This window comes from Pygoscelis adeliae, unplaced genomic scaffold (genome assembly GCF_000699105.1).
Source record: "Pygoscelis adeliae isolate BGI_AS28 unplaced genomic scaffold, ASM69910v1 Scaffold463, whole genome shotgun sequence".
NCBI lineage: Eukaryota > Metazoa > Chordata > Aves > Sphenisciformes > Spheniscidae > Pygoscelis > Pygoscelis adeliae.
The window spans coordinates 1,597,957-1,615,850 of NW_008824471.1; the positions used below are offsets into that span (position 1 = coordinate 1,597,957).

At 39.8% G+C, this 17,894-nt stretch overlaps 1 protein-coding gene across 1 annotated transcript in view; it reads left to right on the top strand.

The window, feature by feature from the left end:
* KIF26B (kinesin family member 26B) overlaps positions 1 to 17,894 on the top strand; it is a 208,413-nt gene that overhangs the window by 92,278 nt on the left and 98,241 nt on the right. Inside the window, exon 5 of the mRNA XM_009321268.1 lies at positions 10,537 to 10,720. Within this exon, the coding sequence (XP_009319543.1) occupies positions 10,537 to 10,720 (184 nt within the window). The remainder of the gene's footprint in view (positions 1 to 10,536; positions 10,721 to 17,894) is intronic.

Genomic DNA, 17,894 nt, shown 5'->3' on the forward strand with positions numbered 1-17,894 from the left:
GTGTTTTCCAGTTACATAATTTTCCGTAATAATTCATTCTGCAGCATGATTAAAGTAGGTTAAATATTAAGGTCAGCTCCCAAAGGAGGTGGGGTCTGAGCTAGCAGAATGCTGAGCATTCAGGCTGGGCGTATAGGGCTTCCCCTGCAAATGGTAGGATATAAGGACATTTAGTGTTGTGTAGAATTGCTTCCTGAATCTTCAGGATATAGAGATAGAAGGTCTTATAACAAAACATTGAAGGTGACTTGGGTGAAATTTTTGTCAATTTTTTTCCCCAGCAAGAAATGTGGATTTCATTCAAATTAAATTACTTCATCAGCTTCTGCTGATTTAGCTTACGTCCTCCCAGAAAATAAACAAGAATCAAGAAATTTTTTAATGTGTTTTGGTTACACCCTTGCAAAAAGAAGTAGTTATTAACTTTGTCAGTTTGAAATTGTAGTTTGACATTTGCTTCAATTATATTTAAATTAATATTCTAAAAATGAAAACTTTAATTTTGGATTGAATAAATTGCTGAGACTGATGCTAAGTGGTTTTGTTGAAACTTTTCAGAGAAAAGATATTTTGAAAGAAAAAATAGAGCGTACTATTTTATTGCTTTCAAAATTGTAGTAACATTTCTTTCATAGCATCATTGGATCAGAGAGGCTGGAAGGGACCTCAGGGTGTTTCTAATCCAACCCCCTGCTCAAAGCAGGCTCGACTCTGAGGTCAGACAGGTTGCCCAAGACTTCATCCGTTTGGGTCTTAAACCTCCCCAAGGACAAAGACTGCACAACCTTGCTTGGCTGTCCTCAGGGTGAAAAAACTTTTCCTTACACCCTGGCCAAACTTCTTTTGTTTCAACATATGCCCATTAGCTCTTGTTCTCCTTCCATGCCCCGGTTTGAAGAGCCTGACTCTGTCATCTTGGTACCCTCCTCGTAGGTACTTGGGGGGGATGCTGTTAGGCACCTCCAAAACCACCGTGACTGTTTGTGTGCATCTGCTGAGGAGATCTAGATTAAATTACTATTTGCCACCGTGCATGAATTTTTTGTGCTTCAGCATATCTCTGTGAAGGTGGGATCATAAAATTTCTTTCTTTTGTTTTGTCTGGTTTGCTTATAAGCTGTTGGGGCTGGACTGATTTTAGCATGTGTGCAGTCTGTTAAGAGGAGGACCTCAGTCTTGGACCTTAGCATATTATACATAGTAATGGTGAAAGTCTCCAGTAGCTGAAAACAACTTGTCTCAAAGAATTATCGCTATCTCATGGTAGTGACTTAAATAAGTACAAGACAAGACTAACAGGAACTCTTAGGGGAAATATTTTTTACTACGACAGGAGGTTGCTTGTCAGAGCTGGGCTTAAGTGCATTGAATTTCAGTGCATCTGCATTGTCAGAATAGTTTACCATTTGTATGCTGGTGTTATTTTAAATGTGCTGGCCTCCCAAATATTGATGAGGCAAAAAAACCTGTAAAGCTTACCTGCCTTTTAGTCTTTTTATTTATCTGTTTAATTGTTCTGCCACCCAGAAAGTTAAACAATGACAAAATGGACTGCGAATCTGTGTGCTGGCTGCTTTTCTTCCTGGTGTTATGAGAGGTTTTTGCTGAATGGGAAAGAGATGAAGCAAAATAGCTTTCCACACAGTGTGTGGTCAGGCCTTAGCATCCAAGGTAATAGAATAACTGTAATCAGATAAGCTCCATAAAACTTACAGTTAAAGAAATTGCTTTATGTGATTTTAAGGACTGTTACTAAATGGCCAGCGGTTTGTGGGCCTCTCAATGCAAAGCTTCTGTTAGTCACATTTTTGAGTTGTCATAACTGTCATTACTTCTTGCTCATGAGGAGAGTCAGCTAGGGGCTGGCTAACCAGGAGTCCTGTCCCATGGTTTGAAGTTTGCTAGGTTGTCTGAAATATGGGGAAAATCTGTTTGCCAGCCATCCCTAGTGGTACTTTCAGGAGAAGACATTGTAACTGTACATCTATGCCCCTAATACTTTCCAGCTAACACTTGAAGACTGACAAGTCTGTTTCTTGTTTTACACAATAACAGTACAAATATGAAAGAGTGCACATCTCCTTTCTTATTACTTAGTGGCAATGCCGATGTCTTACAATCTAAATCTTTAGTATATACAGGCAATACTTAACACCCAAAGCTTGAGCTTGGAGCTTGTTTCTCACCTTTCCTTGAAAGATACTAGTGCTCTTGCCCTCAGCTCTGTGCGACTGAAATTAAGGCTACTCTGGTCTGTGGTTGTCAGTCTCCTGCCTATGCAGTTTTCCCGTGGGACTTGAAGATGCATTGCCAAGTAACCATGGCAGTAATTGGTAAGTGCTTACATTTGAATTCATTTGAGTTATAGTAAATGTGGCTGGTTTTCTTCCCATATTAAACTAGTGCTAAACATCTGATTTTATTTTATCCAAGTATAATGGTTCAGCTTGCTTCATGCATTAAGCATGCAGTGACACATATCCAACTCATCCTCGGAGCTTTCCAAGAATGGGATAATGCTGTGAGCACTGTCATCTGTCTGACTACCATTTTTTATCAAAGCATTTTTCAGAGAGAAAAATAAGCTATATTAATAATAAAAACAACCTCTACGGACTCTTTAAAAAAATTGACTAGTGATTTGTCTTCTGCATTTGAGTGCTGAATGTTTTTTTAGAGTTGGGTCCTTCTGCTGGTCACCAAAATCACTTTTCTCTAAAAATGCAGGTTGATTATGTGTGTCTGCAGTCAATAACACAGCAGGAAAGGTGAATCTGGTCATTTTTGTAGTGTGTGTGGTGACCTGGATCAGTAATGCCTGAAATTTAGGAATAGTACTAAGAGGAGAACAGAATGAGGAGGAAACGAAATGGAAAGAAAGGAAAGAAAGTAGAAATGATCTTTCTCTAGCTAAATGTATCAAGCTATTGAGTCAAGATGTAGTTTTCTTGATGGGTACTATTGAGGAACAAGAGTATGATTTCTTGTAGAAATTCCAAACATGATAGTTCATTTGATTTGTTACTTTTTTGGCCAACGTTACGTCTATGCATGAGAGCTAATTAATGATCCTGTTGCCAAGACAGAAGGACATCTTTCACTGAATCAGGGTTTTTCAGGAACTTTTAGGTTAGGTAAAAAGATCTTTACTGGAATACAGTGATACCTGGTGAAGAGAATCTTGTGTATCAAACAGTAATGACATGAGAAGTGGTTTGTTTCGTATCTTGTCATATCCTTCTCTAAAGCTGAGAGTTTCACCCAAGTAACAGCTGCGTAGAATATGAGTCCTCTATCCTGCAAAATGTACTTGTGCAGGACTTGGAGCTTCTCATTAAGCTATTGGTCTTCAAGCATATTCATCATCTTCACTTTGGTGCAACCTAGGAGCACTCTGTTGCCAGTGAATTTGCACAAATTTGAACTTGATATAAAAGCAGGTCTGAGCTGTTAATTTCACTAAGATTGCCTGTGTGCAACAAGCCTCAGATTTTATAAGACCTGTCCTAAATAAAGTTCGAAGCTCTATTTTGACTCTGTTAGAATTAAATAAGTTAAAAATAATGAGTTTCTGGACAGTTACAATACAGTTCCAGGGGAGAGCACAGTCACTAAGGCACTGTGGCCAAAACAACTGAATTAACCACCCAAGAAGTGAAAGATTGCAGCCTGGGACAGCTTTATTGTTGCTATGAAATGGAATGCATGCATAAAAATAAAGAGAACAATAAGGGCAAGTGTTTACTGGGCATTAGAGAGATGTTTATTATACCTTCTACAGCATAAGCAGAAAGCTCAAATTATCTCCAGATTTTAAAGGCATTGTAAAATAATTAAACACAAATACTAAGAATCTTACTGGAACTACAAATCCAGGAAATATTCCTCTGAGGATTCTTATTTCATTCTTTACATGTCTTACTAGGCTGCAACACCACAGCCCTGGGTTTGGCCACGCAGAGAATTAAAGTGGAGTAAAGTTGCCCTGATTCTTGTTTGTAGCTTGTAAGTCCCGTTGGAAGGCAGGGAATGTGGGCTGGGAAGGGACATGGCAAGCCAACTGCAAGATTTGTCGCTCTGTCTTTTTGCTTTCAGTCTGGATGAGAAAAACTGTTCCATGTAGAGGTATGAGAAAAAGCCCTTGGAGGTCGTTCTCGTTCTGCCCTGGAGCAGGCTTCTCAGGTGGTACCCCCATTTTGCAGCAGATGCTGCAAGGGGCCAGGTTGCCTCTCCACCAGAGCATGCCTGTCAGCTTGTTGGTTAAACATCCTGTAAAGCACCTCTGTTCTCTTTGCTTTAGAAGATGCAATGAAAGGCATGGCACAAAGGAAGCCATGGCTCCTGGCCAGATCATTGCCCTCCAAATAGAAAGACGAGATTTTGCATGAAACCACATTTAGTACCATGTGCCTTAGATTTTAAGGTCGGGGAAGTGCTTGCCATAGTAATTCAGGCATATTAGCCATGTCAAATAAGTATGATTTAGAGCACCCTTTGGCACGAGCCAGTTCAGGAGGTTAAAGCAGTAGCAGCCAAGCCAAAATAAATGTGAGGAAAGAAGCAAGGGAGGGAAAGGAAGTATGCAGATAGGGCAGTGGCAGGTATGGGGCCTCCCCTTTTGGTGGTAATACTCAGGTCAACTTGGCTGTAATGTCACCTTAGTGAGCCTGCATCACCTATACAGACGACTGGGAGAAACAGAATCACTTCTGGTGATGATTTGGAGAAGCTAGGTTAGATCCCTATAATTAGAAAATGTGAACATCCCATTTAGTGCCCCATGTCCAGTTTGTATAGGCAGCATATAACTGACATAATTCAGTAACTAGAGATCCTGAAGAAGCAACTGTTGAGTGACCCTGTGTAACCGAAACTCAAGGCTGGCTTTTCTCATAGAAAAAAGCCTGCATGGTTGTAATTTTGCTGTATCCCATTGGTTTTTACCTTACAGCTACATGAGGACCTCTATGATATGATAACTCACTTTATATAAACATATTTACCCAAAATAGAAAATACACTACAAACCCATATTTGAAAACATATGAGTTGGAAATAATGAAAACTAATGGCAGGCTTCCAGTATAGTTTTGTTTGACATTCCATCAGTTAACTAAAATACTATGCAGACTACATTCTACTTAGTAGGTGACAGTCAAGAATTTCTACTTTTTCTACAGGAAGAATTATGGCTGGCATTTAAAAAAAAAAAATCATCGGTACGGCTTTTGTTTTGAGGGTGAGGCCGGGTAATGCTGTATTTCACTTTTAGGTGCCCAACCTGAGACCATAGGATATGAGTGTTTCACGCTGGGTAACCAACACTGTTGGTCACAAATGTAGATGTATTTTATAACTAGTGATATATCTGCACAAATATGCTTAAAGAGTTTGTTCAGGAGACTGATTTCCAAACTAAACTTTCATCTATTTTCCAACCCAGCACTAAGATACAGCAGGCAAGGCAGTTTTGGATAAGTAAAGATAGTGTTTTAATTACTAGGGAAGATCACTAATTTCATTTGGGCTTGTCAAACCAGCATATCCTCTGGTAAGCCATCCCTTGCACATATAAAGTTCATACCTTACTCCTTGAATGACGCACCCAGCAGAGAGTAGTTGTCTTATAAAATGAAGCTTATGCCTCCAAATAAAGAAGAAAAACAGATTTTTAGTTTTAATGAAAATTGCAAATATTTACATTAAAGTTAGCTAGTACATGACTGTTTAGCCTCCACATTTTCTCTGTGGAAAATATGATATGAAGGTGAGCATATTTTCAATTTTTATTTTGACACAGAAATTGATAGGCCAGCTTATTGGCCCCTATGATCTAGAATTGTGTTTCCAAGGGTGATAAGTACTGGATGCATCATAATGTAATATGAAACTCCAGTAATGAATAATTATACAGAGATATGCACCTAAGGAAATTTCTTCAGATGTCAGTGGTGAAGGGGCATGTCAGGTACTGAAGCGTGAGAGTCAGTGTTACTTATCAGTGATGATCTTTGCTGACAGAAGTGTGAATAATATTTTAATTATTCACTTAAATATCTAATCTCCTTCTGAATCTCATGAACCTGGTGGCCTTACTGACCTCTACTTTGACAGTGAGTCCTAAAGTTTTGATTTTGTCTTGGATGATGTGTTGGTGAAAAAATAATTTCTTTTATCAAGCTAAATAGGTGTCCCTTGAATTTTCTTGGCAGTGTCTGTTTTCTTCCTTAAGTGAGAGAAAGTAAATATGCCATGAGTTGGCATAGCCAGGCTCGCTGAAGTTCATGATCCTACATGGATTTTTGCCAAATGAGGTCCCAGTCCACTCTGTTTGAGCTGGAGGCACACAAGCGTTATGTATTGCAGGGAGGCTTTATTTATTGTTCTGTAAGTGCTGTATCACATTGTTTTGTTTTGTTGTTTTTTTTTCTCCCTTGACTATTGCTTAGTAACAAGTAGATGTATGGATTTGTGCTCAGTTTTTGAAGTTGCTTTTTGTGAGCAGCCAAAGTTAATTTAGAAACCATGAATTTTCAAATTGTTCCTTGCACAGTGTTTCTTTATGTGTGTTGTACTGTAACCATTACCCAGTGACTTCTCTAAGCGAGGTATTTACAGAGCTTTTCATAATGCCTTTTATTTTTTCTAAAGAGTTTCATCAACTTCATTCTTGTATTGTTTATAAGTGGCATGAATAACTTTCTTAGCAGAGATCTTTGCATCGCCCCTAGCAGTGCTTTTGTTCTGTGTCAAAAATGGATTATTTAATCCATTTCTGTTCATTCGTCTCTCTAGACAAGTTTTCAAAGAGCATGCTTTGCCCCCCTCACATCTCAGATTCTTCATTTCTTCAGCTTTCGGGAAGCTCATATCAGTCATGAATTGGCTTCCAGTGTAGGGGAGTTAGCTCTACAATGAATGTGTTTGAAAATTGCAGCCTGCCCATGGAGTTTTAAGGGAAAAAATATATCACCATTTCTGCATAGGCAGGAGATGAAAAGCATTCTGACTGCCCAAAGATATACCTTATTAAACTTGCATTTTAAAAAACAAAAAGCAGAGAATGTCCTTTCAAGAAATGAACTCAGTCTTTGCTATGGATCAGGTGGACATTCAAAGCAGTTCCCCTTTCCTGCCAGCAATCCATCAGTTTTATTTGGATTGAACTTTAATCAGCTTTCTAATGCCCCTCCTGCAATCTCAGATCTTGATCTTGTTCTTATTTCCTCTGCCACAAATCTTGTAAGCTTTCAAAAAGTCTCCAGCTGTTTGTTTACATAGGGACTCTCAGGAAAAAATAATTGACATTAACTGAAGGTGCGAGTCCAAAGTATATTAGCTAAACTGGATTAAATCTGCATTACTTTGGAAGATAATTCAGCAAAATGACATTAAAGACAGTTCTGTTGTGAATGAGCGTGTCCACACAGTGGTCTAATACAGTTTAAATTATGCACTTCAAAAATTTAATTTGGATCAAGTTCCTTGAATGTCTCTGTGGACACAATCCCTACCACAGCCATACCGTGCACAGTGGGGAAGTGGTTTGCATTGCGCTGGAGCCCACTGCGTGCCCCTGCATAGTTCATAGCTGATGTCACTTGGCTCAAGTGGGATGTAATGTAACTTGGAGTATGATCAGTTTATTGTCAATACATAAAGCCATGCTGCCATCATTGCCATTACCATTACTGCAGTAGTATGCACAGTCTCAAGTGGAAATCAGAGTCCTATTATACTAGATATTAAATGAAAACAAATTAGCTGGCTCCTGTACAAAGAGCAGAGCCTAAACAGCTGCTGGCTGGGCTGGGCAGGCCGTGAGCCGCAGCGGCACCAGGTCTCCCAAGGTCCAGCCTGGGAGAAGTCTGGTGGTCCACAGGGTCTGCATGGGAGAGCCAGGCTGCTGCCTTGCCTTGAAAAGTAAAATGTGAGAATTTCTAACCTCCTATGCTAGATCACAGGGCCAAATCAGCTTCAGCTGGCATGACCAACTGTGTTCAGAGCAATGCTAGCCACCCAAGCTGAATGATTTTACTCACGCAAATCTGCTCACAGGAAAGCCACATTGTGTATGTTTGTGTCATATTGCAGTCTACATCTGGTTAAAATATCCTTCTCTTCCCAGTTAAATGCTCTGGGAATTACCTGAGGCTTATTGCCTTTTTGATCCCCTTCAAAATTCAGTCAAGTCTGAGAGGGCTTGTAAATTATTTTCTAGTCTGCCATGCATTGATTTTCTCTCCTTGGGGAAAATCAGAAAACGCCATGAAGTTGTGAGATATAGTTCATTGCTTTTTCATACATTTTGCCAGTTGCAGGCCAAAAATATAAAGGAAAATGCAGGTTCTTCCATTTGAATGCAATCTCAAAGGTTATAACTGTCAAACTAGAATATAGTTCCAAGGTTTTGAAAAGGCCAGGTACCTCCAACAATGTTTTTTCCCCAAGAAAATGCCAGCTATGGGCTTGGGTGGGTCAAGAAGCTGTTCATATTACACTATCAGCTTTGTAAAAGGAACAGCAAATGCTGGAGAAGCATTTAGTGGCAAGAGGAATAATGGCTCTGTCAGTCAACTTAGAAAATGTTTTTTTGGAAATGTATTTTCACCTGAGGTGAGTCAATGAGACCAGATGTATGACCAGAGTGGGTGGAGCCACTGCCTATATTTAAGACTGGACTACTGGGCTTGACCACAGGAGTAAATTTTTCAGTATGTTTGGCCAACATTTGTCTTTTCAATTGTTGCACATAGTACAAGATTTTGCTTAAAATAACTTCGTAGTGAAGCTATGATATACAGAAAATCTTGATTCAGGATGGACAACTTTATAAAAGTATTAGTGACGGACAGTGTGGAAGCTGAAATCATTGAATCCTCTCAAACCATTGAAATGTTGCTAGGAAAAGGAAAAATTGGTGCTTTTTGCTTTGGTTTTGACCAACACATTTTGATTATGTTTTCTACGAAAAAGAAAGCAGACTCTTAAAAGAGAGGACCAGGTTATGAACTGCAGTCAGTAGGCCAGAAGGAAGGGGAAGGACAAGGACAAGGAAGTGGTACAGAAAATTCTGAGTCATAATTCTCTGCCAGGTCAATTAAAATCTCCTAGTGTTTCTCTTTTATTAAAAACTAATCTATCTGGAACTGCTTTGCACTTGCCATAGGCTAAAAGAATACATACTGGCGGTGCACACACGACCAGCTGACATATGGCAATTTCATGCCCAGCAGTAATTTGTTCATGTGTCTGAGACATCTGATACAAACACAAGGTACTTGCATACTGAAATGAGTTGTTGGTTTTTTTTTTTTGAGTCTTTTTTCCCTGACTCCTTGGAATAAAATAATGCAATTACTTTTGTAAGTTCAGTGTTGGGTAATATATACTGATACCAGTGTAATGGAGATAAAGCTTCTTAAAACTCAGGAGGATTTAGAATTATTGGTCTTGACTGTCACACTTCAGCAAGGTAAGGAGAGCTACTGTCAGCACAGACTACTTTTAAACCTATCTTAAGTCACAGTTTGTCTGCCAAAGCAAACAACATGAAAGTAGCCTCATGAATTGTTATATCCATCTCTCCTTTGAGATGGTGCTCCAGTTGACCTGCTCCATTTAAAGTGCTTGTTTTACAAAAGGGAATCCATGGGACAGCATGATTAATATTAACATTATCCCTGGGCAGTGCAGAATGCACAAGTGTTGGAACAAAACAGCTGCAACAAAGGCTGAATCTTGAATTGTGTCTCAAAATAAAACATTTTGCAAAACAAAAGTACTGAATGTTTCTGTTCCAGAAAAGCGTAGCTTTTTAATCAAAGTCTATACAAACTTCAGCATTCTTATCTAAGAATACTGTAGTATTAAAAACAGTCTCCATTGTTTTCCCTGCTTAGTGGTTAATGCAGCTGTAGTTGGTATGATTGTCTTCATCTCATTGCAAACAGCAATATTTTCACTGGTCACCATTTGTTCGGTTTTTAGACTGGCTTATGTTTTAAGAGGTGATAAAAATTTAAAAACAGCTAGTGTGAGGCTTCTTACACCTCAGCAAATTCACCTGAGCATTTAATACTAATTAACTTAACAGTGGCTGCTTACATCCAAATATTGCACAAGTATTCATTTTCTAATCAGGGGCTTATGAATGACAAACAATTCTGTGTGAATCATTTGGTGACTGAACTTGATTTTAGAACAGAAATTTCTGTATAGCTCATTGATGTAATTGGAGGTTTTGGAGCTCTCTTGAAGGCTGAATTGTTTCAACAGATGAGATAGATAGTGACAGAGGCCTGATTGTGACTCTACTTGATGCAGACTGTGTAAATTTGGAGCAACATTATGAAGTCAGTGGCGTTAAACTAGTAATAATGAGTGAAGAACCAGAATTATAAAACTGTTAGGATCAATGAGGTCAAAACTGAGATCCAACGTAAATAGTAACCTGATAAATACCTTTATTTATTCTTGACCGCTTGTGTTGTTGTTTGGTGTTGTTTTAGCTTAGTCTTGTCATTTTTCCCACAGAGCCGCTCAGAAATTGAACCTGTCTTCCAAAAAGAAGAAGCACAGGCCTTCTGCATCATCTGTTCCTGAATCTCCTCTCTTCTCTACCAGCTTCAGCAGTATCCTTCAGACATCCCCACCCCCTGCACCGCCATGTTTGTTGAGGGCAGTCAGCAAAGTGAAAGACACCCCTGGTTTGGGCAAGGTAGGCCTTGCGAGTATCACTAAAACGCTTCTTTTCTTTGGGAGAAGATTTTATCCTTGCGCAAAACATTAAGGAAACTGGAAGACCATGTCCTTTCTTGGTTGGCTTTACTGTAATTGGTCTCTGAACACGTGTACAAAGACCTAACAACGTAAGTTACTTAATGCAAGTGAACTTCTAATAAAGTTGAAGTTGACTTGAACACAGCCAGGCCTAACTATGCAGTAGTAATACATTTCAAGGCCCAGCTACACTAAAGGCACCTGCATTGGGACCACAGTGCTGCTAGGCAGTGATAATGTCCATTCTGCTAGGGTTTCTGGAGCACTTTGTCTCTGGCTGTGTTTAAACTGTGTAGCAGTTGCTTGCTGTGGCATATTCCGAGTTGCTGATCCCCTTGCTGTCCAGACTGGTGTCTTGGTTGGACACACTAATTTGCTTCTGGCTCATGTTTCCTGGCTTTCTTCCAGTACAGTCAGGACAAGGCTGGGCCACGTACCTGAACAAAGCCTATGCTGATAATGATGAATTGCTCCTTTTTCCTTCTGTCATGTTATTTCCTCCCATTCTCCATAATCATACCCTCTTAAAATGCTCTTTAGGTGCATACTGATGATCGAAAATGGTTGAGGCGATGGAGAAGGTGGCTGTATAGTTTGCTGTTGTTTTGTTGTTTGTCTGAGTGGCCCTTCCTTTTTCCCTCTCACAAGTGGAGAGCCTGGCATATTACATCTGGGAATACATGCGTGCAGTTGCTGAGGACAGCAGTTTGCTCTAATCGAGGTAGTTTCTTATGCAAGCATCTGTGTGCGTGGCTTTTCCATATTCATTGAATACTAAGCAGTGACAATGAATTTGGTGAAAATCTTTGTGTTTAGAAGAGAAATTGTAATGTATGATCTAGGAGTGCTGAGCATAGGATGGACTTCAGAATTTTCATTGCTGATTTTGGTTACTCGTTTTCTTATATTGTGGAGTTCCAGTGGTTTTTTTTTTTTTTTTTTTTTTTCCCAAAGAACAATGGTATTACTTTCATGTTAGGTTTAATGCCTGTTTGAAAAGAGATTCCCTCCACATAGGGCTCCCTTCCTTTCCTCTGGCCTGGTAGGTGGGAAGAAATGTACAAATCTGTCATGATCTTACAAAAGTTGGTAGTGACGACTGACTTTAGTGAGAGGAAGAGTAAGCTTGAACCTGTTCATTTTTGTAAGAAGCTGCTATGGAAAATATTTACAATAGAAGCCATCCTCTCAGGATTCTTACTTTTCTGTGCTTAGGACAGGTTATATCTGAATAAAAAGAAAAATTCCATTGAGGAGTAATGAAGGGTGTGTTCATGAAAACAAGTGACTAATTTCCCTTGTTGAACTGTGTGGGCGCTTTTCCTGACTATCATTTTTCACCCTTCCCAAGAAAAGGGTCTACACACACAGACAGAAACAGCTTTGTCAAAACATTGCAAGCTTGATCTGAACCTTTCTTGCTCCTCTAATCATTTGTTTCCAGTGGACAGGGCCTGGGAAACAGTTTTGCAATATGCCCAAACAGACCTATGATTTGCTTCTTCATCAACACCATGTACCAGAACAGGCTCCAGGCTTTCCAGCTGTATAAGTAAGACTGAAATTTTGCAGTCCAGCCGATGAAGGAGGATATTTCTTTTCAGTTTAAACTTACCATCCCATAGCTATCAGAGTATATGAGAAATAGCTAAGAGGTTTTAAAAAACATTTTAACACATGCTTCTCCAAAGTAGTAAACCAAATTAGTTAGTTCATATAGTCAAAACAGAGAAATTTTTTTTTCCACATTTCTGTTAGCAAAAATACATCTAGCCTGCAGTTTCTGGAATTCGGTTTCATTTTTCACCTCTTTGGTTTCTTCTAGGAGTCACCCAGTAATTATGACCTAAAGCTCATATACTTTCATCAAAGTTTCCCATCAGTTTACCTCTGTAGCACAATTTTCATTTTAAAATGTCAGAAATAGGTGCGAGGCACAAGAAGTAAATAGCTGCAAGATAACAGTGTAATTTATCTATCAGACTGGGAAAACTTCAGATGAGGTAATGGAATTTCCAGCTTGTTTGCTTTGAATTTTTATTGTTGTTATTTATATACGTTCTGTTCAGTTTGGTTGGCATATGTTTTGATAGGAGCATGCTAAAAACTGTGTTACTTTTCTCAGCATTTTCTCTCATATAGTGTTTTCTGTAAGGGTATAGATTTGTAAAATGTCGACCCGTGTGGAGGAAGTGGGTTCAGGGAAGCTAAATGTTATTTTCAGTCACTTTTAGGTTTTTTTCTGGTTTGTGTTTAAATAGCATTTTACCAGCAATCCCAGTGTGATAAAACTCTTGTTTCACTTTGGATTTTAGTGGGCTGGGCAATTTCTGACATGACAGTTTGTTACCGGAAAGTCTGGTTCACCAGAACTGGAAGGCTGGCCGTTGCCAAGGACTCTGGATTTCTGAGACCCCTGGGGACAGCTGCACACAGACTGCCCCGGGAAGGGCTTCCTGGAAGGCAGGCTCTTTGGTATAGGGCTGGGAGCCCCGGCATAGACACTGGGTGTTGCCGGCTTGGTGTCCGCTTGAGAGCTTTCAGTTTGCCCAGGGTAGGTGGGTATCCAAGACGCTGCAGGATAGGAAGTCAGGTACTTCAAAGCTTAGGCCTTGAGGTTAATCTCATTTCACAGTTTTCTAAAATGAACTTGCCACCAAACAGTTGCCATTTTAGATTTTCACTTCTACTAGAAATTTCAAATATTCTACTTCTCTTTGCAAAATTGATGACAAAGATTTATTTAAAATCGTAGAGTTTCTCAGCCGTCATGTGCAGGCATATAATTTTTGTGAGTTAAACTAGGAGGATTTGCCTATCAGCAACGTATTTAAAAGTTAATTAGCAGCTCAGTTAGTATGGATATGGGTACAACTAAAGAGTCTAAACTGACAAAGAGAAGAGAATTAGAGAGTATATATTCAGGTTGCATGCATCACATCTTTTCTTACAAAAAGACCTTGCAAATCAAACTGTACCAGCCTGGAATTTGGAAGAAGTATTATTTTAAAGCTGAAGTTCAGCTTCACAGAAGGAGGAAGATGATATTAATAATGAAATGTTGGGACTGCATAATCACCATTTTACTTCAATGTTAGATACACCATTGTCTCTAGCAGAAATACAGCAGTGGCAAAGTGAAATAAAGTAGTAAAGGATCAGATTCTTTGTTGCACTCATTTCCAAAAAGCTCTCCCTGAAGTAAAATAAAAGGTTTGTGACCATGTTGCAAATATATTAACAGTGGTGCCTGCATGGGTCATAACATACACGTGCTTTCGGTTTGCATTTGCTGGCAGAGGGAGCTGACCCCAGGTGGTAGTGTGGTATCCCCACAGTTGTTTCCTGAGACCAAAGAGTTTTCTTTTGGGCTGAGCGACAGTCCTGCTCCGTAAAGTGCCACAGCTTGAGCATCACTTTTCCTTCTCTCTCTGCTGTCTTTGAATCATCATATTCTGAGAGTGGCAGATTGCTTTCGCTGGGTTTACACACAGAGAGAGTGCCACTGTCCTCGATGACTGTATGTGCAGTTTCCCCAAGTCCCACTGAGTTCTGGAACATACTTCTTAAGTCTGTTTTGTCCTTTCTGATAGTGAGCCAAGAAACAGAGCGCAAAGGCTTTACATGCAGAAATAATGAATTATTCCATGACTGCACTCAGATTAACTAGCGTAAGGGCATTCTAGTAAGGTTTGCCTAGGTTTGCCCCCCAATCTGCTTCCCTCCTCCTTCCCCCCTCCTCCATTTTCTGTCAAACAAAACCAAAACTAAACCAAGACTTTTGATGAAAATCTAAAATGTTCTTTCTGTGAAAGATGTTGTTTTGCTGAATCGCACATTACCCATGAAAAACAGCTTGTGTGAAAAAATTTCTGCCAGCCTTAATAAATAGGTTGTTTTCAGGGCACAGCTTTTAGGATGAATGGGTGTGGTCTCTGTGCTTTCTTCCATTTGTTATTTTTCTGTGTGTAGTCTTATAAAACTCTGTCACTGCTTTGACTTTTTGTGAATGTCACTGGGAGCTGGTACCCACTTCCCTGAGCCCCACTGAAGGTTCCCACTGTAAAGGCTGGCTGGTGAGTATCTCGTTTGGTGAAGGAGAACACAATTGTGTGGGGAGAAGTGTGATAGTCCTTGCCTCTTTGGAGGCAGGAGGTCCACAAAGGCAGAATACCACTGATGATTAACAGGCAGAGTCTTATGTCTTTGGCCTAAAAAAGGCAGTGGTAGTATCATTGTTAAAAATCAAAAATGGTCTTAGGTCATACCATCCCACTTTGTATATTGATCATATAACATGCTACTATCCTCTTAATCCAAGTGGCTAGTCAAGATGCAGTGCTTTGCAGATTTTTTCCAGAGAGGGAAAGATTATGAAGGTAATGGATCAGGTATTGTTAGTGCAATTCAGTTTCTTTAGAAGGAAATACAAAATCTTTAATGCCAACAGAGAGGAGCAACCAAAGGCAATTTTCCTTCTTACTCCACCAGGTCCTTTCAGCTAGGAGTTCAATGTCTCATTCCTTCCTCGGCTTAAGGGCATTTCTTTGTCCTACAGTACCAATGTTTGTTCAAGTTTTTCTTCTCCCTGTTGTTCTTTCTGTCCCTTCTTCTCCACTTGTGCTGTTTCTTGTTTATATGTACCCCTGCCAAAAGTAACAGTGAAGAAAGCCCTACTGCCCAAGCAGTTTGGGTTTCTGAGTAGATTCAGAACTGTCTTTTGCGGGGGACAGAAGTGTATGCCAATGCCTTGGGTTTGCAAACTGCTAGTATTTCAGCTGTCCACTGCCCTGAAATAGTTTATTGGACTTTCACTAAGTTGGGCAACAATTATTGCACTGGCCTTGACATGCTTTAATCCAAGCTATAACAGCGCAATACGTGTGTTAATAATGAGTAAGTATTCTATTGGCTATAGCCTGTATGAATCATGATTTGAATAATCTTTGTCAAAAGATGTTTTTAATAGCTGTGTCAACTCTTTGTATCAGTGCAGTGGAAAATAAAGAGACATTCTTAGACTTATGTGATTTGCAAAGCTGATTTGAAGGGAACAAAATTGATGCACATCTTGATTAAGTCCAAAAGATATAGGAACCTCCTTTTCTATGATCAGACTTTGCATTTTGACTAGCTGATTGGTGGATGTGAGGATTTTTTTGGCAACATTATGGTATACATTAAGCAGGTGTTTATGAAAACCTGTGTTAAGGTCAGCAAAAAAACAAGCACAACTTGGAAAGTGTGTTCTGTATTTCACTTCACTGCCATCCATCTTGAAGGTTTTTCAGAGAGAATCAAAAAGGTTCTCTTTCCTTTGTAAAGCAGAGGTTCTGTCTCTTTCATCACTCAGGTATATAGGGGGGAGAAGTTAACAGTTAGATGACAAATGCGATTTTAAACCCTTTATCACAGAAAACAATTTCTGAGGTGAAAGCTGGTTTTGCCCAAAGTTACCATGGTTACTGAAATGGGGGGGGGGGGGGGGAAGGACGATCCCTTGAGGCATTTAAAGGAGACATATGTGTTCATCTTTGTTGTCAACATGATTGTTGTACAAATTAAATAGTTAGTTCCACTTGGAATGAAATCCAGGTGGCCTTTTGCCCTCCAGACAGAGTTGCTCAGAACTGGGATTTTCCTCACCAAATGTACTGTTTGGACCTGGCAGAGGCTTTCATGCTTTTTGGCTAGATTCCTGCTAGGTGGGCTTCTCTGGGAGGAGTTTTAATACCTCAAGCTGCTTTAAGAAAAAGGTGAAATTAATATAAGTTGGAAGAATTGCTATAAACAATAATCTCTTACCCCCCTCAATCATATTTTCTATGCACACTTAGTTTGTCTTTCTCTAAAGTAAAGCTTATCCTGGATGTGGAAGTACCAACCCAGGCATGCCAGGAGTCTGTCAGATTGCATTTTGGTTGGCTTTGAGGTTTAAAGAAAGACGTATTTTAAAGACATTTCTATGCAGTCATGTTTCCACAATTTAGAGAACGGCCCTGATTGCTGTTCCATCTCTTTGTGAAGTGCAGAAGCTGCTACTTCATGGGAGCTAGGAGCACATATCAACCAAGCCTGCTAAGGGAAAACCTGGCCCATTGCCTAAACTTTACACCATCCAAGAGAGAATTCCTGCATGGAGAAGCAGGGCTGCATTTCTGCCACGTAATTTAGCCAGCCCCTTCAGGAGGGGAAGATTAGGTCTTGCCCCTACCTATTAATGAGCCAGTTTAAGGGCAGTGGGTCCATTTTGGCCCACCTGCAAGCTGTTAAAAGCTTAGGAAGTGGCTCTACAGTTCCTGGCCTGGCAAGCTGTCATTCCTGATAATGGGATTCCTAAGGTCAGTTGGCAAGGAGCAGACCCCAGAGAGAGGAGCTTGTGGCAAGTGGATGCTAGCATAATTGTTTCCTGGAGCATTGCAGATGCAGGCAGGTAAATGGAGGTGGACACCAAGGAATAGGCTTACATCTGAAATGGGAAAATTGAAGGCAGAGTACTGTTGTTGTCCTTACATCTGACTCCACAAAATGGAGCAGTTCTGTTGTATGGCATTAGGACTGCTCCACTAACCTGGGCACTGATTCAAGCGTGATACTAAGGTATCTTTCTCTTCTCTTAATTCCTTTGCCTCTGCTGATTTTCCATAAAATAAAGCCATCTTTCAAACTAGTAGACATCTCCCTTTTCACTGTGTGAAAACAGCAACACAGAAAGTGAGGTTTTTCTAGAGAGTAACTTAGTCCTTAAATGAAACCCTTGGCTTTGGAAAAAAAGCATCTCTTTCCATATGTCATAGACGAAGACTTGTACCCAAATCTGAGCACAAACTGTTGGTGATAGTAAATACGGATAAGAGACTCTTGCTCAGTAAATTACTTTTTTGCCTCAAAGAATACAAAAAATGGTGTTCCTCCCCTTAGTGACATCTTCATATGTGTATTCGGAAATCGTACTGATGAGTGAGCTTGTGAGCATGAGAGGTGGATGGAGGAGATTTCCAGGTGAAATTGAACTGGACAGACAAAATATGAAACAGGCTATACCTCACTTGGATAACATTTTTTATTTCTGTGTTAGAAGAATCAGTCCTTTCCCTGTTTCTTTTATAGTA